The sequence below is a fragment of the Myotis daubentonii genome, chromosome 4 (genome assembly GCF_963259705.1).
Source record: "Myotis daubentonii chromosome 4, mMyoDau2.1, whole genome shotgun sequence".
In the NCBI taxonomy this organism is placed as follows: domain Eukaryota; kingdom Metazoa; phylum Chordata; class Mammalia; order Chiroptera; family Vespertilionidae; genus Myotis; species Myotis daubentonii.
Window position 1 is genome coordinate 33,847,280 of NC_081843.1, and position 24,776 is coordinate 33,872,055.

General features: G+C 47.5%; 1 protein-coding gene across 1 annotated transcript in view; it reads right to left on the minus strand.

The window, feature by feature from the left end:
* Positions 1-24,776, minus strand: part of HIP1 (huntingtin interacting protein 1) — a 137,344-nt gene that overhangs the window by 6,387 nt on the left and 106,181 nt on the right. The window contains exons 8-28 of the mRNA XM_059693493.1: positions 23,550-23,690; positions 19,744-19,801; positions 16,734-16,809; positions 16,512-16,652; positions 16,152-16,249; positions 15,020-15,092; positions 14,160-14,343; positions 13,546-13,634; positions 12,803-12,919; positions 11,806-11,907; positions 11,401-11,544; positions 10,847-10,982; positions 8,971-9,057; positions 8,417-8,524; positions 8,198-8,334; positions 4,144-4,254; positions 3,124-3,182; positions 2,643-2,736; positions 1,379-1,479; positions 986-1,091; positions 109-232 (exon numbers count right to left, since the gene is read on the minus strand). Of these exons, the coding sequence (XP_059549476.1) occupies positions 109-232; positions 986-1,091; positions 1,379-1,479; positions 2,643-2,736; positions 3,124-3,182; positions 4,144-4,254; positions 8,198-8,334; positions 8,417-8,524; positions 8,971-9,057; positions 10,847-10,982; positions 11,401-11,544; positions 11,806-11,907; positions 12,803-12,919; positions 13,546-13,634; positions 14,160-14,343; positions 15,020-15,092; positions 16,152-16,249; positions 16,512-16,652; positions 16,734-16,809; positions 19,744-19,801; positions 23,550-23,690 (2,286 nt within the window). The remainder of the gene's footprint in view (positions 1-108; positions 233-985; positions 1,092-1,378; positions 1,480-2,642; positions 2,737-3,123; positions 3,183-4,143; positions 4,255-8,197; positions 8,335-8,416; positions 8,525-8,970; positions 9,058-10,846; positions 10,983-11,400; positions 11,545-11,805; positions 11,908-12,802; positions 12,920-13,545; positions 13,635-14,159; positions 14,344-15,019; positions 15,093-16,151; positions 16,250-16,511; positions 16,653-16,733; positions 16,810-19,743; positions 19,802-23,549; positions 23,691-24,776) is intronic.

Below are 24,776 nucleotides of genomic sequence, written 5' to 3' on the forward strand. Positions count from 1 at the left end.
AGTAAGAGAATTTAGAAACAGAACTGTGAGAAATTTGGCTCATGGAGAAGACTGTAAAGAACAGCTATATCGGATGGATAAAAAAAAGTATTGCTTCTGAAAGGCTACCTGTTTCCTCAATCTGCGATTTGCCAGAAATGGTTGAGGCCACGACCGCGGCGGTGGCCTGGTTCACCCCGCGAGAGGCTTGCTGCAGCTGGGCCAGGTTTGGGCTGTCCTTACCAGCTTTCACCTGCCAGAACCAAGCATATTTAGGTTCACATAACATAGAGCGGTGGTCAAAAGTTGGGTTGATGGTTCTTGACAAATATATCTGATCCACTGCGGTTACCAACCAACTTCTCAGAAATCATTGCCTGTGGGGTCAACTCCTGGCATATCTTTAATATAAAAGGTGCTTTCTGGCTTATTTGCTTGGTGATCTCAAACTCTAGCCTTCAGGGATTTTAATGAAATGCTCCATTTGTGAAAATCAATTGGGATAGCAATAAATAAGGATGGTTAAAGAACACTCCCCGGGGTACTATAGGACTCACAGAAGGATAAGCTTTGCATTAGGATTAGCTGGGGCACTGGTTCAAATCTGGAGTCTTGAGGAGAGGCAGACATTGACCGAGGAAGCTCTGGGCCGCGCCAGGCAAGCATCTGACTGCTCTGACTCATTCCTTATTTGAGTGCTCCCGGAATGCTGTGATTGCCTATCAGAGGTCGGCACAGTTGGGACCCTCAAAGGCCACTTGTAACAAAGGTGAGGAGAGCCAAGAGGAGCATGTGTGGTGAGCTGGGTGGAAGGGCTCCTTGCTGACAGATGAAAGGCTTTGAGAGGGAGGGGTAGGGCGACCCTTGAGAGTCAGAATTTTAATTTGGGACCCAACCCTCCTGGACCCTGGAGAAATCATCTGTTCTTGAATCCAGCTTCAGAATCCAAGTATCTCTCCCCTAGCCAGGCCTCACAGCGTCCCAGGGAGTCCTACACCGGTCCTACCTTGGATGCAGCCACAAGCTGGGCTGTGCTAGCAGCAATTTCATGGGAACACACCATCAGCTCCTCGAACTTCCCTTTGCCTTGGACCACCAGATCGGCTGCATCACTGACAGTCAGCAAAGGACAACATGGATTATGTCACTGTGGCAGTCACAGCTGCAACCCCTTATGATCCCACCTCTAGACCATCCCCTCACCCTGTCAGCCAGGGAGCACAGCCTGCCTGTGCTGCCCCAGGAGACACAGTCTCCCTTTTAAACTTTAGTCCTACTGACTTCCTTATCGACGGTGTATTTCTAGTGGGGATATCTCGCCCCCCCTCAGTTAGTTTTTCTCTGGAGTGACCAATGAAATGGGGGTGGGTGAGGAGCCTTGGGACCCAAAGACACTTACACCATGACAGTGGCTCCCCAGCCCACAGCTTTGGAGGCTGAGATGAGTCCTTCTGTCCATCGAGAATTCTTGGCATAAAACTCTTTAGGAGATGCTGTGCCCTAGGGAAGTGAGAAATAATAATAGCTACCTTTTATTGAGTGCCTCCTGTGTGCCAGGTGCTTATATATATATATTACCTCATATAAATTTTCACAGCCACTCTGAGAGGCAAGCATTATTATTCCCATTTTACAGATAAGAAAACTAAAGTTTTGAGAGGCAAAAATACTTTTCCCAAGGTCATGCAGGAAATAAATAAAAGTAAATCCTAGGCTCTTCTGACTCCAAAACCCATGGCATTTTTATTATACTTCCAAATTGTATGTATGCGATATATATATATATTTTTTTTTTATACACACACACATATTTATGAATAACAATTTCAGAGGAGTCTAGCTGCTCTCCATGATTTGCCAAAAGAAGAGGGTATACAGTGAATAATTTTAAAAAACTATTTCTACTTGGATTTAAAAAATGTATTAATGCTTTGAAAGTACCTGATAGTCTGAGAATCTACAGATACTCCTTGCTCAGTCCTTCTTTCTAATTTTGGGGACCAAAAACAACATCTCTCAGACTGAGAAAAAGCACCACCAAAACAGATATGGCTTCGTTCCTTATATGATTGCTTTCAGGCTCATAAACCCTCCCTGGACCTTTGTCTCTTGAATTGCAGCTACTTTAGGGATGTGAGAAAAAAACAAGATGGCAATAATGCCAGCAAAGGAGTGAGGAAATCCAAGTGACAATGTCAAGACAAGACTGAGGGCGAGTCTGTGAAGCACTGCAAGTTGACTGCTGTTGGAAAGAGACATGGCAGAGCCCACTGTGAAAGTCAGCAGCAGGTTCATTCTTCCGATTTGCCTAGTTTTCAAAACCTCTCACTTCCTCCTCCAAGGGCCCAGACTTGCAATGCACACTTGGTTTCCCCAGCAGGCTCCAACGATGTCGCCTGGGTTAATGACCCCGGAGCTGGAAGCTGTGCCTGGCTGCTCTCTGGGGACCTGGCAGAGTTCCAGCTTCTTCCCATGGCATCTGCTGACATCCCCAGGGACGGCAGCTGCGCCCTCAGATGGACACACAGGGTGAGAAGGCAACATACATAGATCTCACTGAATGTGGATGAGTGTAGACTTAGCCTCTCAGTGAGCTGGGAATCTGTAACTAATGACTGACTACTGTCTGTTCTCCCTGTTCCCGGGCCCTCACCCACGCTTACCCGGCCACTTTCCACTATCTCTCTCTGGAGGTCCTTCGAGGCCACAATCAGGACCTGAATAGCTTGCATTAGGCTGGTACATGAACCAAGAATCCTGGGGGGGAAAAAAGGTGAGGATACAGAACTAATACCAATGAAGAAAACTGTTCTCGTTCTCATTCCTAAACACAGGCAAACTTGGAATAGGAAGTAAGGCAGGCCATGCTCTCCGGATGAGCCCCAAAGGAAAGGCAGGTGAGTGAGGAGACCGGACTGTGGATCTTCTTCATAAGGAATAGCTAAGTGAGGATTCCTGGGGGTTTCTTTCCCCCTGTAATGCAACAGTGATACTATCTCCATCATTAATACTGTTATTGACAATTACATATTAGTAGACTCAACCTTTCCCTGTGGCTGCTAGTGTTCTATTCTAATTAGTATAAACCAGTGCAGGCAAGACTGACCCCGATCACCTACGCACCACCATGCTGTTCAGACTGACCTTTCGTTCACCTCTAATTTGACTCCCGTGTCTCCTTCTCGGGATTTGCTGAGCATCTCCTGTTAAAGAGAAGCAGGTTTTTAACGCGTCACAGGTACTGAGAACCTACTGGCGTCCCACTACACTTTGGGTCCAATATCCAAATCTAGAAGAGCCCATCCACATCCTTGTGAGAATCAGGAAAAGAATCTACGAGTAAACTTGTGATCTACTCAGTGCGGGCAGCTGCAGCAGGCTGCCTCTGTCAGTGTCTTGACATTCTGGAACCCAGGCTGGTGTGCACAGAACTCTGAGAGCTATGGCACCTGCTGGGAGGGGCAGCTGCTACCAGGTCCGACAGGCAGGTACTCTCTCCAAGGTGGGCCATGTGTGACCTTTCCAAGGGGGCCCACTCAGCTTTTCCGAGACAAGCATTGTCATTGGTTTTGAAATCAGAATCTTAGCGAGGTTAATGTAACTTACCGGAAGTCATGCAGTTAGTAAGTGGTCAATCAATCTGGAACTTGAATGCAAGATAGCCTGATACCAAAGTATGTTGATCCTTAAGGAAACTGCTCACCTTCTAGTGGTGAGGACTTTCTCATTTTCTACCCCTGAGAGATCCTGGTATATTCTGGTTTTGGTTTATTTTTATAGGGAGCCTCTAAAGCCTTAATGAACAACTAAGATATATCAATAGGAAATGTTGCCAAAGGGAAGCTGCAAGAGCATCACTTTAGATCTTGAGACACTTCCATACCTCTATTGTTTTGTTAATCCTCACCCAAGGATATTTTTTTCCATTGATTTTTAGACAGTGGAAGGGAGGGAGAGAGAAGGAGAGAGAGAGAAAGAGAGAGAGAGAGAGAGACACTGACATGAGAGAGACACATCAATTGGTTGCCTCCTGCACACACCCTGACCAGGGCCAGGATTGAATCTGCAACCCAGGTGCATGACCTTGACCAAGAATCAAACCCACAATCCTTTGTTGCACAGGCTGATGCTCTATCACTGAGAACATTGGCCAGGGCTCCATACCTCTATTCTGGCTGTAGCAGTTTCAATGGCAGCTGAAGTGGCAGCCATCTCCTTGTCCACCAGGTCTCCTAGCTCCTCTTGTTTGATGTCCAGGCCTCTGGGCAGGAGCTCCTGTGAACACATCACAAGGGCTGAAATGACCCTTTAACCTCTTCTCTTTTCTCCAGTGGCAGACCTGTAATCCCCACATGATGGCAGAAGATAGGAGGGCCCCACCACATAGCACACTTCTGCAAGCCATGGAGGGGCATCCCTTATAGGCCCTGCTTGGAACTCTCTACCATGTGAACTCTGGAACCTCATGTTCCACCTCCTCTAGCTTCACTCAGAACCCATCTCCTTCCAGAAGGCCAACCCTGCTTAACCCCACAAGGCCATTCAGTTGCAGCTACTTGGACCCTAACCCCACAGCTGCACAGCTGATCGTGTTTGCTGCTTGGGATGTGTTTTAAAAACCTCTTGAAATGTAGATAATGTCTTCCAACCAGACAGCCTGCCCCTTATTTAACTTTGCTCCCACAGCAATCATATGAGGCAGTTACTACTGTGTGTGAAATTCATCCTATAAACTAGTAATCCGATTCCTACGTATATAAACTCTAGAGAAATTCTTGCACTCATTCATCAGGAGATGTGCATAGGAATGATCACAGTGACACATTCATAATAGCCCCAAACTGGAAATAACCCTGATGTGCATCAACAAGAGAACAGATATAATAGAAATTAAGCAACATGCACACAATGGAGCACAACAGAGGAGTGAAAATGAACATATCCGAATGGATAAACCTCACACACAGGAATGTTGGGAAAAGCATAGAATTAACAATATGTTGCTGGGGGTGGGGAGAACATAGTCTTTCTGTTATCTTCTGGAACTCTGATTAAATAGTCTATATATAGCCATTACATTCCAACTTATAAAATCTGTGCCATATTTAGATAATTCCTCCAGTTCACTAATTCTTTCTTCAGCTTTGTTTTAACTTGCTGGTGAATCTATATATTTTAAAGTTATTACTTTCAATGATTATATTTTTCACTTCTAGAAGTTCTATGGTTCTTTTTCAAATATATCTGCTTACATTTGAAACTATCTTACTCCTTTGTCTTGCTTTTAATAACGTTTAAAAGGTTCTTTAGCCCTAGCTGGTTTGGCTCAATGGATAGAGCGTCGGCCTGTGGACTGAAGGGTCCCAGGTTCCATTCCAGTCAAGGGCACATGCCCAGGTTGCAGGCTCAACATAGAGGAGGCAGCCAATCAATGATTCTCTCTCATCATTGATGTTTCTATTTCTCCCTCTCCCTTCCTCTCTGAAATCAATAAAAAAACATTTTTTAAAAAAGGTTCTTTCTTTAACATGTCACAATAAACATAGTTACTGCAAACTCCCCCCCCCCCCCAAATTTTATTCAGCATTTTCCATGTCCTGGGAAGATTCTCTACAACTGGTAAGCCCTAGTGTCAGGAAGGAAAACTGCCCATGATCTTTCTATCACACTTTGCTTTGCTTTCAGTAATTTAATTTTTATCTCTTCATGGTGTCCTACATCCTTTGCCCCATATATTGACTTCTCAATTCTGCACTATACGGGGTAAGATGCCCTATATCCTTTGCCCTGTATATTGACTTATCAATTCTGCACCATACGGGGTAAGATGCCCTACATCCTTTGCCCCATATATTGACTTATCAATTCTGCACTATACGGGGTAAGATGCCCTACATCCTTTGCCCCATATATTGACTTATCAATTCTGCACCATACGGGGTAAGATGCCCTATATCCTTTGCCCCATATATTGACTTATCAATTCTGCACTAGACGGGGTAAGATGCCCTATATCCTTTGCCCTGTATATTGACTTCTCAATTCTGCACCATACGGGGTAAGATGCCCTACATCCTTTGCCCCATATATTGACTTCTCAATTCTGCACTATACAGGGTAAGATGCCCTACATACTTTGCCCCATATATTGACTTCTCAATTCTGCACTATACAGGGTAAGATGCCCTATATCCTTTGCCCTGTATATTGACTTATCAATTCTGCACCATACGGGGTAAGATGCCCTACATCCTTTGCCCCATATATTGACTTCTCAATTCTGCACTATACAGGGTAAGATGCCCTACATCCTTTGCCCCATATATTGACTTATCAATTCTGCACTATACAGGGTAAGATGCCCTACATACTTTGCCCCATATATTGACTTATCAATTCTGCACTATACGGGGTAAGATGCCCTACATCCTTTGCCCCATATATTGACTTATCAATTCTGCACCATACGGGGTAAGATGCCCTACATCCTTTGCCCCATATATTGACTTATCAATTCTGCACTATACGGGGTAAGATGCCCTATATCCTTTGCCCTGTATATTGACTTATCAATTCTGCACCATACGGGGTAAGATGCCCTACATACTTTGCCCTGTATATTGACTTCTCAATTCTGCACTATACGGGGTAAGATGCCCTACATCCTTTGCCCCATATATTGACTTCTCAATTCTGCACTATACAGGGTAAGATGCCCTACATACTTTGCCCTGTATATTGACTTATCAATTCTGCACCATACGGGGTAAGATGCTTTATCTTCAACAAAAGGCAGACTGTGCTAATGTTGCCTAGGCTGACACACCAATTTAATACCAAATGTCATCATGATCACGTCACCCTATTGAAATAGAGGTTAGCACTTCACCATTCTCCAGTCTTCCTTTATCCAGACATTCAAGGGTCTCCACTTCATTGCTTATTTCTCCACAGTATGAACATTCCTCCCCCATCCGATCCATCTTTTTATCTGGTGTTCTCTCTCTCTCTCTCTCTCTCTCTCTCTCTCTCTCTCTCTCTCCATATTCAATTAAGTAAACACTTGTGGGGTGTTAACCACCTGCCAGATATTATGCCAGGGACCAGGGATACAATATGAAGAAGGTATGGGCTCTACCTCTGAGAACTCATTGTGGGGAAGTAGGTAAGTGGCACATCACAGTGCTAGCCACCAACTGTAAGGTGAAGGGAGAGTGCAAGAGGGGCCCAGAAAGGTGGATAAAGCCCAGACTCTGGAGGTCCTTGTGTGTCACATTACATATGATTTTTGGTATCAAACTAGAGGAATCCTGGTCAGATCTCTGTTTTTGGAAGAGAGCAGAGAAAAAAGAGGCCCGAGGCAGAGAGAGTAATCAGAAGGCTGTTTAAAGCACTCAAATGAGAAAATGAGGATCTGAACTCTGGCCCTGATGTCATTCTTTCCTGAACTTATCACCACACATTTTAGAAATTAATTAAATGCTGCCTTGTACTGTACTCTCAAAATAGAGCTCTACTTCACTTCTCATCACACTGTACAGAAATTGCAGCTTTCTTTATTTTCCTTTCCTCTAGAGACCATGTCTCATTTGTTCCTATACAACTACATCTAGCACAAATCCCAGTATATAGGACATATTCACTATATCTTTATTGAATGAATAAACATATCATTATCTCCATTTTATTTTTATTATTTTTATGTATTTTATTGATTTTTTACAGAGAGGAAGGGAGAGCGATAGTTAGAAACATCGATGAGAGAGAAACATCAATCAGCCGCCTCTTGCACACCTCCTACTGGGGATGTGCCCACAACCAAGGTACATGCCCTTGACTGGAATCGAACCTGGGACCTTTCAGTCCACAGGCTGTCGCTCTATCCACTGAGCCAAACTGGTTAGGGCCATTATCTCCATTTTAGGTGTTACCTGTCCAACCACATAAAAATCCTTGAAAACAGAGAAACCATGCTTATTCTTCTTTGATACTTCCTAATGATGACCACAGAGCAGATTCTTAATTAAAGCCAATGAATTAAATGTAACTGGAATGTCATTCAGGGAGGTCAAATTTCTCAGCGCTCTCACTTTCTAGAATCAAGTTTAAAGTGCAGAAAGAACTGGCTTAGAACTGGCTCACTGACTTCCTGGCAAATCACCAGCACTCACACCCAAGAGCAACAATAACTTTCCCCAAAAGATAATACTGATAATACCTCGCCGATGGCCGCGATCTTGCTGAGGAAGCTCCTCAGGGCTGTGCTGTCGACATTCTCAAGGGTTCTTTCTTCCTCCAGGAAAGCCAGATAGAGGAGGGTTTCCTGGCCATACTGCTTACAGGCCTCGGTCAGTGCTGGAGATGCAAGGCAACAGAGACTTTTACAGGCCCTCTGCTCCCCCGCTTCTCTGAATGGCCCCTCAGCTCTGGTACTCACCATCGGCAGGCTCTGGCAGGGCTCTAAGGCAGGTGGTGCCGCCGTGAACAATGGTGTCGCTGGTCAAGTGGGCAAGGAGGGTGACTGAGTGCAGAAGCCCACTGATATCTGCCAGGAGTTTAAAGGAAAGTTTCTCAGTCCTGCTTGAGGTATCGCTTTCTTTCTTTCTGTTTTTTTGTTTGTTAATCTTCACCTGAGGGTATTTTTTTCCATTGATTTTTAGAGAGAATGGAAAGGAGGGAGGGAGTAGGAAGGAGAGGGAACGAGAGACAGACCGACATCGGTCAGTTGCCTCCCACATGAACCCCAACTGGGGCTGGGAGTTGAACCTGTAACCCAGGTATGTGACCTTGACCGGGAATTCAACCCAAGACCCTTTGGTGCACGGGCTGATGCTCTAACCACTTAGCCACTTTCATTTTTCCTCCCTCCCTGCTTTATGAGTTGTACACACTCCTTGCTTGGTGCATAGGAACCCATGTTTCCACATTCAAGCATTTTTGAGCCCTGCCCTGCCATCACGGGTGACAGACCCTATCCTTTGCCTTTGTTACCTTCTGGGCAGGCAATATACCGGCTCCAGCATTTTTCCAGTTGTTCAATACAGCTGGAAACGGACTTGACCGTGGAGAGAAGGTGATCTGTGAGAGGAAAGACAGGGCAAAGTGAAAGTGAGAGTTGTCCTAGCTTGCTTCATTCGTCCCTGTTAAGTCACTTGATGGATGAGCCTACCTAGTGAGTGGCCCCAGCCCTACAGGAGCTGCCCTGAGAAGAGGGAAGGGAGAAGGGCTTGTTGGTTACTCTGGTACCTGATTCTCTTATGGCAGCTTCAAAAGCTGTGTTTCTGAGCCTGTCTGGTCTTTAGCCAAGAACCAGGGCCACCACATTGCCAGCCCAGATTCTGCGTCTCATTTCTCATTAGTGCCCATTGTATCAAATCCAGGCTTTTCTGTTAAGTCTTTCAAGGCCCTTGGACTCTCATTAACCTTGAGCCCAGATCCTTGGCTCCCATCAGGCTAATCTGTGCGTGTGCTCCACACACAACAGTCATTCCCACTGCTGTGCCCCTGTGCACAGGTGTGTGGAGACTGTGTCACAGGAGTTACAGCACGGGCTCTTTGGTCGCACGGCCTACGTGTGGCTCGACCCCTAGGCTGTGATCTCGTGCTGTCTGTGCTTCCTCATCTGAAAACAGAAAACTGATAGCATCACCTCTGGCATCACTCCGAGGATTCGCTGGGCTAAGGCATATAAAGCGCGTAGAGCAGTGCAAGGCACACAGAAAGCACTCAGGAAATTATCAGCTGTTTTTATTATTATTCCCCACTTCTCTTCTCCATGGTTCATGTCTCTCCTCTTCTTTCAAAAGCTAGCTCCTAAGACCCCTGAATCTGCCCACATCGGCCCCACTTCCTGGCATTCCCTCAGCACATTAGTACTCAGTGTGCTCCTTCCTTTGTAACTGTTGTGTTTCCTTACAGATGGATTCCCTGCTGAATAAGATATAACAGTCCTTGCTGCATACTTCGCCACACCGAGACCTTTCTATGTGATAATAAAAACCAACTGTTAGCCGTTTCTTCTCATCTGCCTCGTGCTTCAGCGGAAGCTCTCATTGCTTTGCCAACATGGCTTTTCTGCTTGAGAATGAGCTGTAATGAGATCTGCTCATCGCTATGACTTCAAATCCCATGGGCCTGGATGCTCTCCTACTGTGCACAAAGGCTCTCTCCTCTCACCCAGAGGGCTTCTCTCGCTCGGATGGCTGCTCTACTCGCAAGCCCTTACAGCAGTTCTCAACCTGTGGGTCGCGAACAATGAAAATACATCCTGTATATATCAGATATTTACATTACGATTCATAACAGTAGCAAAATTACAGTTATGAAGTAGCAACGAAAATAATTTTATGGTTGGGGGTCACCACAACATGAGGAGCTGTATTAAAGGGTCGCGGCATTCGGAAGGTTGAGAACCACTGCTTAGGATCTGGTACATGCCAAGTAGGCCCCTGCTCATACCTATGACTATGTGAGGACTTTTACTGTTTCTGTCCCTCCACACTTTGAAGCCTCCCTGTCTCGACTTGAAGCTCATGAGCAACCACCCCTTAATTCAGAGCACATTTTTCTCCTGAGACGCAGGGCTGTCTGCTCCTCCTCCTTCCGGCCTTTAGAATTGTTACCGAGGCTTAGCTCCCAGTAGATGTTGCATTGGTGTGATCCATGACTAAAGCAGTAGTTATCACAGCTGGGGCTTTAGGCAGTACTGCTGCCCAGGCCCTGTACCAAAGAGCTTACTACTGAACTGGTCTTGGGGCCCAGGCACGCCCAGGCAATTCTGACGTGCAGCCAGGCTGAGAACCTGAGTTCAGTGTCACATGGGATTTAACGCCAACAGGATTCAACACCTGCAAGCCAGGAAGAGTACCTGCAGATCCGGCACAGCTGACGAGAGTGGGCTCCTCAAGCTGCCTCAGGGCCTCTTGTATCACCTGCTCTGCCGCCTTCCTTGATTCTGCCAGAAGCATTTTCCGTTGGTCCTTTGCGAGCTGGCACATAGATTCCTAGAAATGGTCCAGGGAGGTGAGTCTGCCACAGACCCCATAAGAGCCTTCAAGCAGCATCCGTCTGTGACACAGCTGGGACTCCTGGCGTCTTAACTCAAGTTGTTGCTTTCTTTGTCCAAAGTGTGTGCCACTGAGCACAGAAAGCTATGGGAATGGGTCACTGCAACCCATTCTCCAATCTTGGGGAGAGAGTGCTAGGTGCACCCCTTTTTCACACAATAAAGGAGAGCTGTGCTTTCCCTCGTCTGCTCTGTGGGTGACTCAGGGCATGCCGGCATCAGGGGCTACTCCTACAGATGCCTTCACAATCAGGCTGGAGGCCCCAAACCGCTCCCACAGCCCTCAGCCTCCTGATATGCCGCTGAGGCCCGGGAGTGAAGTTGAACATGGCCAGCCAAGGGTGTCTGCTACTTGCCTGTGTGCTGGACAGTTTGAGCTGGGTGTTTTCCAGCTGTGCCTGAAGAGCAGAGAATTCCTCTTCTCGACGAGCCATGGCATTCACCAAATGGCCCCGCTCCTTCTCCAGTTCAGCAATCTGGGTCACCCATTTTCCTTCTGACTGCAATGGCGACCGAGTGGAAAGAGGGAGCTGCTGGGAGGAATGAAACTGTCCCTTCCCCAGAAGCCCAAACCCACCGCTAGGCCACAGGGAACAGAAGGTGGTATCTCTTAACCTGCCAGTTTCATTTCCCTGAGTACACACTGATCACAGATGGGACCAGGTTGGCCATATGCTGCATGGTGACAGGGGCTCCGTGACAGCCACATGAAAGCCAGAGGGGAAGGAATAAGGAAGGGGAAGAAAGAAGGTGGTGCTCACCTGGGCAGCCATTTCCAGGCTGCCTTGGACAACCTGGAGTTCCTGTTTGCTGGTGGCAAGTTCTTGCTTCAAGTTCTCTAGTACTTCCGTCTGTTCTTGAGTCTGAAAGAGAAGAAAAGCAGGAGCACCCTGATTTGGGTGGTGATTACAAGGGATAAACACATGTAAAAAAAAAATCCCTGAGCTATAAATGAGATTTGTGTACTCCTTTGTATGCAAAATTACCTCAGCAAAAACGGGGAGTGGGGAGGTGAGAACTCAGAGTGTACCAAAATTTTTTCTTCTGAGCAAGTGGAATGTCAAGGGGGGGATTTTAAGGACATTGTCTGAGTGCCATGGTTAAGCCCATAATACTCATTAAAGTAGAACTGGATCTTTAATTCAGGCATCCCAACACTGGTACATTGCGAAATCTTGCCATCTAAAAATGATTCCCCTTCTTTGATTTCTAAGTGGTGTTTTTCAAAGAGTGGTTTGTAACCCATTAGTAAAATTCACAGCTAACATTAAAAAAAAAAAAAGAAATAGCAGAACAAATTATCCAAATGCAATCACATAGTAAGGATAAGTATTGCTTTGTGAAACTCTTGTTTTGATTAGATAGATGTATTTTTTTACTCTGGGTTACAGGAAGTGTGAAATCGCTCCCAATGGACCTGCCTGCCAACCCCACCCTGACCCACGGTGTTCGCCTGGCTGCAACTCCTTGTAAACACTTGTTCCTCTCTCCGATATCCATGCGCTTTTATTCCAGATTCTCCTGAGGACTCTCCCCGGGAAGGCCTTTGCTGATGAACCTCATTCAGCTTGCGTCCATGCCTCACTTCTAAACCTTGTGCCTCGGTAACCACGATCTATTCTATACAGCCTCTCACAGCACCCTCACAGGGCTCCAACCCACAGAGCTAGCTACCGATGGAGCAGAAGACGACAAGGTCTTTGATCAAGGCCTGCCTCCAACTCGGATGGCCCCCACGTATGTCTCCCTCCCACTCACTTTTCGCTGGGCCTGCTCGCTCACGCGCTGGAAGGAATCCTCTATCTCTTTTTTCTCTCGTTCCAAATCCACCTGGGCTTGTCTGGCCACAGACACCTGTTTGGTCACCTCTGCATTCTGTAAGGGGAGAACATTGTCTTGAAGTGGCTCATCACGGGCTTAAAGGACATCTTCCTTCTAGAACAGCCGTGGGCAAACTACGGCCCGCGGGCCGGATCCGGCCCGTTTGAAATGTATAAAACTATTGAAAAAAAAGAGCGTACCCTTTTATGTAATGATGTTTACTTTGAATTTATATTAGTTCACACAAACACTCCATCCATGCTTTTGTTCCGGCCCTCCGGTCCAGTTTAAGAACCCATTGTGGCCCTCGAGTCAAAAAGTTTGCCCACCCCTGCTCTAGAACAAATGGCAGCATTCAGATCGTGAGTGGCCTAGAGTTGGACACAGAAATCACTGTCCTACCCAGAGGGAAGCCAGAAGAAAGCTGTCATCTGCAGATATCTACTCTTAAATATTAAAGAAATAATAAAAATGGGGGATAATGCAAGTGGGGCTAGCATCTAAGGTGGAGCTCAAGATATGCGAGGCAAGGGAGCCTGAAAGCTGAGGTTCCCAAGAAATGGTGGGGACCCACTGGAGACTAGTTGGGGCGCGGGACCCGGAGACGCCCGAGGCCCCAGCTGTTCCTTCCCCTGTGGTGCGGGGCCCATGCGCGGTGAGAGGGAGGCTGCGGGTCCTACCTTCCGCAGCAGGTCAGCGTGGTTCTGCACCAGCTCACTGTACTTCTCCTTCAGCTTGCTGTACCGCTGCTCATTGGCCTGGGCTTTCCCTGTATGGTCAAGGACCACGGTGAGGACGCTACCCAGCTAGGACCCTCCACCGGCCCTCCAGGGAGCCAGAGTCCCCAGAAGACCCTCATTTCTCTTCACAAATGCAAACATCTCTTCTCCCTCAAAAATCCTACTTAAACTCCTGGGGGAAGTCTTTTTTAAAAAGAATTCACCTGACTCAAATCACCAATTCATGCCTCCTGCGCATTTACACACATGCATCTACTTAATCAGTGTTTTTGCTTTAAGTCATTTCTTGGGCTATTTCTCTCCTACGGAGACCCACGCTCCTGGGGTAGGCACCCCCGTCACCTTCTGTAGTCCCCAGTGCTGTGTTCTCAGCAGTGCCTCACACAGGCGCTCCACCTGCTGGACTCCCGGCTGAACTTTGGTGGCAAGAGCTGGCCTTCCTGACAGCTCCTCTGGACAGATGCAAAGCAGGGTGGGGCTCTGCCACGCTGCCTCCTCCTCCATCCTGATCTCCCCGACCCACCCCCTCACCCCCACCCCCACCAGCTTCTCACTTTCTATCTCCGTCAGGCTCCGCTGCGCCTTCTCTGTGTCTTCTCGCTTCTTCTTGAGTTCATCCAGCTCCGCCCGCAGGAACTCGCTATCATCGGCCGCCTGCTGCCGCAGGTGCTTCTGCTCTGCCAGCTCCGCCTCCAGCTCGCTGATGCGGCCCTTCAGCTGCAGGACAGCACGCTGGCTCTGTGGGAGGGACTTAGGTAACCCACCTGGTGGCCGCACTGCTGTGGGTCAGGTGTGCTGGGCGGAGAAGCAGGTCCTACCATGTGTCCAGCACGGACCAAATAAACACCTAGGTTTTCCTAACAAGCCCACTCCCAAGGCCTCCTGAGAGCTGAGCCTGGAGGTCATTATAAGCCATCCAATCAGCAGCAACAGGGGACGACGGTGGGGGTATTCTGGTCCTGTTAGAGTGGCTTGGGAGCAGCAATGAATGAGCTGGAATCAGGAAGCAGACATGTTCACCTGTCCCAGTGAATAAAGCCTCTGACCAGCTCTGGGTCTGAGGAGCAGGTATATTTATCGCACCATTCGCTGCAAACAGCCATCAGAGTTGGAAGTCAAGCCTTCTTATCACCATTTGAGAACAGGCCTTTCTCACTACACTTCACAGCCATTTGGTGATCATGGTTATCTCCGAGGGACACTGGAGCTTGGCTTCAATGCTATTCTCAAAGCCAGGACAATAGAAATGCATTACATTTGAGACCATGGGAAGACCGGGTCCTCTGGCTTTGACATTTCTACTAATTAATCCCCTGTAAGATGTGGTCTAACAAGTATTGATGTGAAGAAAATTTAATATTAAAATCTGTCCTGCTCTGGTGAAGCCCAGAAACAGATCAGAACCCACTCATACCTCAGTCTTCATGTTTTCCAGCTGTGCCTTCAGCACACTGATCTCTTGGTACAATTGATCAATTAAGTGGCCCCTGTGAACAGACAGAAAGCAAGTTTGCTTCTACTGTGCTCCTACCCCTCTCCTTTTAAATGAAAGCTGGGGGATCAGGGGAGGAAGTTAAAAGCTGGTGTTGCCCTGGCCAGCATGCTCAGTGGTTAGAGCACTGGCCTGCACACTGGAGGCTTGCCAGTTCAAGTCCCCCTCAAGGGCATGTACCTGGGTTGCAGGTCTGATCCTGCTCCTGGTCGGGGAGCAACCAATTGATGGGTCTGTCTCACATCAATGTTTCTCCCCCCCCACCCCTACCCCCCACTTCCACTCTCTTGAAATCAATGGGAAAAAATATTCTCACTCCTTGGATGAGGATTAAAAACAAAACAAAAAACTAGTGTTAATCTGGGGACAATACTTTGAAATTCCATAAATTTTACTCTAAGACCGTCATATTACCAGATACTAATCGAACACCCATGGGTCCTCTGTTATTTCAACATCATTTGGTTTTCCTTTGGATTAAAGGAGCCAATATTTGAAGGTCAAGACATTTCTCTAAGAAGCCCAAGCATCATTAAGAATTCCTCTTTTGCCCTGATCGGTTTGGCTCAGTGGATAGAGCGTCGGCCTGCAGACTGAAGGGTCCCAGGTTCGATTCCGGTCAAGGGCATGTACCTTGGTTGCGGGCACATCCCCAGTAGGGAGTATGCAGGAGGCAGCTGATCGATGTTTCTCTCTCATCCATGTTTCTAACTCTCTATCCCTCTCCCTTCCTCTCTGTAAAATATCAATAAAATATATTAAAAAAAAAAAGAATTTGCTTAAAAAAAAAAAGAATTCCTCTTTCGCCCTGGCTGATGTAGCTTGGTTGGTTGAGAGCCGTTCTGTGCACCAAAAGGTCTCCAGTTGGGGTGGTTACAGGAAACAACCAATCGATGCTTCTCACAGCAATGTTTCTCTCTCTCTCTCCCTCTCTCTAAAATCAATAAAAACATATTTAAAAAAATAAAGAATTCCTCTTTGGTTAGGTGTGGTGAGTCAGATCATGGCTTAACTTAGTTTCTGTGTCATCTACATTAACCCAGCTTGGACTCACTTCTCATCCTTGTTCACACCGTTCTGACTGTTGAAATTGAAGGGATCACTGCTGAGCGAGCTGCCAAAGATGTCATCAAACTTGTTGTCAAATAAACTCTGCAGTGGCCAAAGAGGATTGAGAACAAAGTTAGAGACCCAGAGAATGCTGGGTGGGGGGTCAAAGGAGTGACACCTAAGAATGGGCCCTATCTTAATTTGGTTAAAATCTACTTACGTTCCCTCTCAGGGACCACAGGGCAGGGTGTGCAGTCTAGGTTACAGCCTGGGTTAGAAGGCAGTGACCAGAGCCCTTCCTGGCCGTTTCCCAGCACTTGGGGTCAACAGGAAGAGCCACGTTTCTCTCCCAAATGGTCCTCACCTGCTGGGAGGCATCCATGTCCATGAGGTCATCCTTCTCCAAGACGGGCTCGCTGTCAGGGGACGAGGCCTCGGCTGGGATTACCACCACAGGGCTGATGTGTTCCGACAGCGCAGAGGCTCGTAGGAAGTTGGGTGGGTTCTGAAGAGGGAAGATACATCCTCAAACTTTGTCATTCATTCGATCTGCCTCTAAAAGAGCGTCCTGGCCAGGTACACTTACCTCAGGCAGCTGAGGGATCTGAATGAGCCGCTTGAAGTACTGAAGGTTGCTGGAGCGGTAGAACAGATCTTTCAACCTAGGGATGGAGGAGGGCCCGAGGGGGCTGAGGTCTTCACCAGCCCCGGAGAGGAGGGGACAGTGCAGCCACCCAGCTTTCCTCCTGTGCCTGCCCAGGCCAAAGGCACAGACTGTCAAGGAGACAGCCTCCACGGTGCAAGCATTCAATTATGACGCTATCGAGAAAGAGCATTTATAGCCAGTCCTCGCTTACCTGGTGGTGAGGAAAGAGGAACTCAAACGACAAAATCCTTTACAAGAGTAGATAACCCCTAAACTAATTTCTGCACCACTGTAGAGTAGTTTATTGAAGGGAGAGGGAGGGAGGGAGAGAGAAACATTGATGTGCGAGTGTAACATCAATCGGCTGCCTCCTGCACGCTCCCTACCATGGATTGAGCCTCATACTTGGGAATGTGCCCTGACTGGAAACTGAACCAACAACCTTTTGGTGCATGGGACGATGCCCAACCAACTGAGCCACACCAGCCAAGGTAAGGTAGATCTCATTTTAATTAAATCACCTTGTGTTAGAGCTATTTGCTATCTTCCCAATTAGACAATCAGGTTCTAGAGGGCCCTGCTGATCTAGGTTTACCACAGTACCAAGCATAGAGGAATTATTTAACAAGTATTCATTGGGAGAATCCTGTGGCCTCATCTTGGACGAATATGGGAATAAAGAAATCATTTTTCCCCCCTCATCCTCAAGTCTCTATTTTGAATCTAAACATTGAAGGACAAGAAAGCTGAGAGCACCGGGCATATTTTCTGAGATGGAAGAGGTCATGGATCTCAGCACCTGCTCCCTGCAACACAGAATTTTCTTCCGCTTAGCCCAATAAGCTAAATCCCTGGGGTCTCATGACAGCCCTTCAGACCCCAGGGTTAGGACCATCCCTGTGACGTCATTGCTGCTTTCCCAGAATTAGATAGTTACACCTCAGAGAACCGCTGTGCCTGCTAGAAGAGAAAGTGAGGTGGATACTCATGGGAGATGTTTTCATAAGCTAGAAAAAATTAAAGGAAATAAAATCACCTGACTACACGTCTCCTTTCTGGAATGGAGCCAACAGTAACAGTCTCTACTGCTTTCAAAAGCTACTGGAATTTAACATTCCAGGAAATCAGCCCCAGGGCCTGTCTCCTAGGGCTTAGTAAGCCATTTGTTATAGAATAAACAGATGAGGCTTTTCAACTGGAACAAGGAAATCAAGAGGTTAGTACAGCCCTGAACTTGTCGTCTGATTGCTGCTGGGAGCCAGGAGCAGCAGAAGCCTAAGCCTGCGATTTGGGGGGTATGCTCTTCCTGTTGTCAAGGCTGAAGACATTAACAGGAAAAACAAGGGTGTCAAAATGAACCCTGCTACGCTGATTCCCTTCCTCGGTTCTTTTATCTCCCACTCCATTCCTTCCCCTCTTCCTGGACACACTTAACTGAGAGATGAGTTTTACTTTTTATCTAGCTACCAATTTTCTTTTCCAAACGCACCAGAATAATTAGCCTCTCAATCAGACAAGCTCTTCTTCTTCTAGACTAGATAGTTGACTTACTAGCTCATTAATTCATGCAAATATTTATTAAACACTATATGCTTAATTGTTTTGTATCAGCCGCTAGGGATATAATAGACAAGACAGTCAAACAAGAAATAAAGTTGTGATAAAAACGATGAAGGAATTAAACAGGGTGCTATGAGAGAGAATACAGGGGGTGGGAGAGATAAGGTTGGAGGATCAGGAGATGGGGACTACCCAACTCAACTAAGGGGACCAAAGACTGCCTGAGAGCAGGTGACCAAGGATGACCTGCAGCTGGTCAGGCTGGGCAAAGAGAATCCCCAGGAGAGGGAATAGTGTCCCCAGGAGAGGGAACAGCAAAATGAAGCCCCCGAGGGAGCACTGCACTGAGTCTGTTCCAGGAACTGGAGGAGGACCCTGTGTGGCTGAAACAGGTTGAGCTCTGGAGACAAGGTCAGAGATGGCAGGCAGGCATCAGCTCATGCAGGGGTCTTGTAAAGTAGAGCTTGGCTTTTATTCTCAGTGCAACCAGAAGCCATTGAAAGATTCTGAGCAAGGGTTTTTACATTTTTACAAGGATGTTCTAACTGCTGGGTGAGGATAGTATTGCAGGTGGGCAGAGTAGAAGTCTAGATGGGAGGAGATATGACCGGAGCCAAATATATTTGTAGCTTGTGAACATTTGAACCTGTGAATGGATTTGGATTTGGGGGATGAGGAAAATGGCGAGTTCTGCCCTGCAGGTGTGGCTCAGTGTGAGCATCAACCTGTGAACCAGGAGGTCACAGTTCGATTCCTGGGTTGCAGGCTCAGTTCCCAGTGGGGGGTGTGCAGGAGGTGGCTGATCAGTGGATTCTCTCTCATCATTGATGTTTCTATCTATCTCTCCCTCTCCCTCCCTCTCTGAAATCAATCAATCAATCAATCAATAAATACAAGATGAGCTCTAAATCTCTGGCCTAAATGAATGACGGCAGTATTTACTGAGGTAGAAAAGACCAGGGAGAAAATGGTTCTTGGAGGAAAACCTAGAGTTCGATTTGAAATTTAAGTTTAATGTATAGGTGTCACATAGACAATGTGGTATGTGAGACTGGAGTTCAGAGGTAAGGTTCTGCCAGTGATACAGATTTGGGAATTGTGAGCGCGTACATGGTGAAGACCACAAGAACTAAGGGAGAAGAAAAAGTGAAGAGGATGAGGCCCTGGGCATGAAGCAGGTGATGAAATCGCCTTCTTCTGTGTGCTTTTATGGGATTTATTAGAGAAACAACAGCTTCCCCAGGCACTGGTAGGTTTGCCACCCCCCTAATTCTTTTTCTTCATTTTATTGCTTTAAAATACCCTCATTCCTCAATTATTTTAAAGCAAATGCTGTTGTATGGATTGACTCTATGCACTCTTTTGATTCGCCTTCATTTCCATCACTTACTTTGTGAATTGCTCCATGAAACGGTCCCGGTGGCCTTGCAGGGTGTCAGCTGGGAGACCTGGGAGAAATTGTAAGAGTGACATTTCTGGATAATAAAGACCATTATAAACTTATGAACAAAAATAGATACAGAGGCAGAGCTGCCTCGAACAGACTGTCAAACTACAGCAGGAAGGCCGGGGAGGGTGGGAGGGCAGGAGGGGGGTGGGTAAGAGATCAACCAAAGGACTTGTATGCATGCATATAAGCATAACCAATGGACATAAGACACTGGGGGGTAGAGGAGGCCAGGGGATTGTCATTGGCGGGGGGAAAAAAAGGAGACATATGTAATACTCTTTGTAATATTTTAAGCAATAAAAAAAAAAAAAGAAAAAGAAATTGTAAGAGTGAGAAGGATGAGGAGGGCCAGCAGGCAGGTCAAGCCACAGAGGACCATCTCTCCTGGGGCTTGTGGCCAACCCTGCCGGTGGGCATTCCTGGCCTAGAGCTGCCCCAGGACTGGTATGCAAGGAGGCTCAACAGGACCAACAGGGAGTCTGGGTGCTTATCCTGCAAATCTTTCCTTCTGTTCACTCCTAAAGTGCAAGCCATGCTGGACACAGTGGACTGGAAGCTGTGTCCCTGACCATGGAAGAAGCAAGCGGTGACCTGGCCAAGCAGCAGATGACCACAGCTGGCCTCAGAGAGAGGGGGTGAGGGTTCTTCCCAGAGGTGTTTGCACTGGGTACCCTGGATGAAGGCCAGAGCAGACATTAGTCTGGAAGAGACCCACAGAGCCTGCCTGAGAGGATGCCTGTCAGAAGAAAGACCATGGACTGAGACTCGGAAGATTAGGCCGAGTGCCCACTGGTTCTGCTAACTCTGTGACGTGGGACAAGCCTCCCCCTGAGTGGGTTTTCTCTACGGTCCTTTCGCCTCACAGGATGTGTGATTCTGATTCTGTGTATTTCAGTTGTAGAGCACAACTCAGCCTTTTATTTTTTGTTTGTTTTATTTTTAAAATTTAAATCTTATTGACTAGGTCAGTGGTCAGCAAACTCATTAGTCAACAGAGCCAAATATCAACAGTACAACAACTGAAACTTCTTTTGAGAGCCAAATTTTTTAAACTCAAACTATATAGGTAGGCACATTGTTATTAACTTAATTAGGGTACTCCTAAGGCTTAGGAAGAGCCACACTCAAGGGGCCAAAGAGCCGCATGTGGCTCGTGAGCCGCAGTTTGCCGACCATGGGACTAGGTGATCTATTCATTTGGTATAAGAAGGTAGCACATGTATAAGGTCTGATAATCCAAAATGGAAGAAGTATAGAGTGGGTGGCAACGGCACTTTACCTTGGTGATCTGTCTCCCAGAACCCCAGTCCAGTCACGAGAAAAGTGGCGGACTCAAATCGAGGGGCATGCTACAAGATATCTGACCAGGACTCCTCAAAACTGTCAACGTCATCAAAAACAAGGAAAGTCTAAGAAACTGTCACAGCTGAGAGGAGACTAAGGAGGCATGACTGAATGGGACCATAGGCAGAAAAATGACATTAGGTAAAAACTATGGAAACCTGAAGGAAGTATGGATTTCAGTTAATAGTAATGTATCAATGTCAGTTCATTAGTTGTGACAAATATATCATACTAATCTAAGATGTTGACAATAGAGAAAACTGGATTGGGAGTATATGGAATTCTGAACTATCTGCAACTTTTCTGTAGATCTCAACTATTCTAAAATAAAATTTTATTTTTAGGAAAGTATATACTGTACGGAGTGTCTCTCACTCTTTTTCCATGCTACCGAGTTCCCGGAGGCCACCCAGGAGGGTCTTGTTTATTGCTTTGGCTGTAATGAAGGCCTTTAAACCCAAATACTTAATGACCTGTCTCTTCTCATAACTCACCACTTTATAAGAAAGTGGGGATGTTCCAGTGCAGGGGTCGCCAGCCGGTGGCCCGCGGACCACTGGTGGTCCTTGGGGTCCGAAAGGTTGGCGACCGCTGTTCTAGTGGGAAACTGTGTCCCATAGCATCTTAGAAACAATTACAAGTTCATCTATATTCAGAGCTTCTAAGTAACTGCCCACTTTCTCTTGGAATGTAGTCCAATCTCTGCTCCCTTCAGACATGCCCATCTGCTCCAAAGCCCTTCTAATCCTTGAACATCGAATTTCAACTTCCCTTCCACCAAAACCTCCTGGATTCATCAGAGTAATGATGGCTCCCTCGTCCTAAGTAACCAGACCCGTTCCTTGTCAGTGACCACAGTTCCAGAGTGCCCCTTGTCCGAGAATTCTAAAATACATCTTGCTAATACCATTTATGTCTCGATTTTTCTTGGTTTCCATCACCCACACCTTCTGCATGTGTATACCCTTCACTGTGGCCACCTTAGTGTGTGGCCCGGGCTACCCCCACACCACATTCATCGTTTTAAACCAAAAGCACATGAAGGTATAAGAACTTCTGCAGGACCAGTAATCTCAAAAATTGATTCTGCAAAAGCATCCCAAGGATCTGTGGCTAGGTCAAGATCAGCACTCCATTTACTTGAGCAGCTGTTTTATATTTTACTAGGGGCCCGGTGCACGAAATTCGTGCACTGGGTGTGTGTGGGGGTGAGTGTCCCTCAGCCCAGCCTGCCCCCTCTCACATACTGGGAGCCCTCAGGCATTGACCCCCATCATCCTCCAATCGCAGGATCGGCCCCTTGCCCAGGCCTGACGCCTCTGGCCTAGGCGTCCGGCCCGGGCAGCGGGGACCTGCAGTGGCAGCGGGGACCTGCAGTGGCAGCGGGGGGCGCTGTGATCGCGCGGGCTCTGCCCCTGCCCCTGCAGGATGCCTCTGGCTGAGGCGTCCGGCCTGGGCAGTGGGGACCCGCAGCTGCAGCGGCCCCACGATCGTGGGCTTCGCTTTAGGCCCAGGCAAGAGACCCCTAGCTCCCGGGACTGCCAGCTTCGACCGTGCCCAGCTCCCATCGCTGGCTCCACCCCTACTTCCTGCTATCACTGGCCAGGGCAGCAAAGGCACCTGATTCTCCCATCATGGCTGGGGGGCAGGGCAAAGGCGGCCCCAGGGCCGCCTTTGCCCTGCCCCCCAGCTCTTAGCTCCCCCCTGGGTTTCTGATCACTGTCAGTGGCAGGGGGCTTCTTCCTGCTTTCCCTTTCGCCTCCCTGCATTGTGCCTACATACGCAAATTAACCGCCATCTTGTTGGCAGTTAACTGCCAATCTTAGTTGGCAGTTAATTTGCATATAGCCCTGATTAGCCAATGAAAAGGGTAGCTCGTACGCCAATTACCATTTTTCTCTTTTATTAGTGTTGATATTTCTCTCTAAAATTCCATTTGTACAAAGAGACTGTGTTGATGAACACTTTGAAAACCACTGCCTTTGCTGCTTTCAGGGGTTTTCAAAGTGTTCATCAACACAGTCTCTTTGTACAAATGGAATTTTAGAGAGAAATATAAAATATAAAATTTTTATATTTCTCTCTAATAGTCTAAAGCCAGGTCTGTCATCATTTGTGTGGTTCGTAGAATACATGACATGCATGGATGGAGATGAGGTAAAGCCAGGGATGGAGGGAGAGGACCATCCTGGGACACCACTGTGGCAAACCAGGTGCTTCACTGGGCACACCAAAGTTTGCACCCTGCTCTGCTCAAGCTGGCTGGGAGCCCCAGGGCTGTTTGGAACAGAGGCTGACAGACAGCTCAGGCCACTGAGGAGCTGCATTTCTGCAGGGACAGCCTCAGGCTGAGCTCCTCCTTCCAGCCAGAAGCTCAGAGAAGATCTGGCCAGTGTACTCACAGGAGTGGAGTTTGAAGAGAAGCTTGACAGTGTAATCATAGAGGTGACTGCAGTCCAAAATGACCTGGATCAGCGGGGCGAGGCGGCACTGCCCAGCTGTCGTCACAGATACAGAGCGGGACATGTCCAGGGAGTTGAACACTAGAAAATAAAAGAAGGGGGAGAGGCAGTGGAGCTAGGAAACTATAGGTGACTTTCTCAAAGGGCAGAAGGCAGGGGTCTCACATACACTGAGGACCTATTCTGGGCATACACTATCGTATTTAATGCACTTACACCTTACACTGTTCCTACAAGATAATTAAAAGTACCCTGGTACACAGGTGAGGGAACTGACAGTAAGTGACTTGAAAGTGGTCACAAAGCCAAGAACTGATTTTAGAAAAAAACAAAAAAACAAACAAACTGGTTTTGCTGATTGGTGATGAGTTAAAAGATAGCGCCTGTGTGGCCAGCAATGGCCAGACCAAAGCCTGTGCTCCCAGAAGCCGAGGCGCTCCTGTCATGAACAGGTGAGCTCTGCTCTCCTGTGCACAGCTCTGTGAAGCCGGTAAAAAGGGGATTTACCCAGAGCCTGGTGGAGCACCTCGATGAGGGGGAGCCCTCCTAGAGGAGCTTCGTGGCCTCTGGCCCAGGCTGATCAGAGAGACTGACACATCATTTTCCAGTTTCTGATTTAAAGGTAATGAGGAGACGGAACGCCTCAGCTCTGTGGGACATCAGAATTTCAGGACTGAAGGGGTTGCTGAGATAGCCAATCCAGCCCTTCCTCTCACGCATGAACAGTCTGATGGTAGCCCTGACCCTGAGAAGCAGCCAATCTGGTGGTGGCAATAGTTAGTTAACATGTGGGGAACATATCAAACATGGATCAGAACACGAGGAAGGGAGTAAGTCAGCCTTGGGTTCCTGGTGGCTTGCCATAGGGTTGTTGGGGCAGCAAAAGGGGGGATGTGCCAGAGCCTTGGGTGATGATTGGAGAGCCTGCAAGAACCCAGGCCAGGCACTGGGAGGAGGATGGCCATCAGGATCAAAGGCTGATGAGGTCGTTGGAGCAGGTCAACAGAAGTACTGCCCTGCATTCTCCCAAGCTCCAGAGAGCAAGTTGCTCCCTCAGTGTCTTGCTCCCAAGACCCCTCCACATTAACTCCCGGCACTTGCTCCTAAACCAAGCAATGAGATGCCTGGTTGTCGACCCTCAGCACAAACCAGTGGCCTGGGCCCATG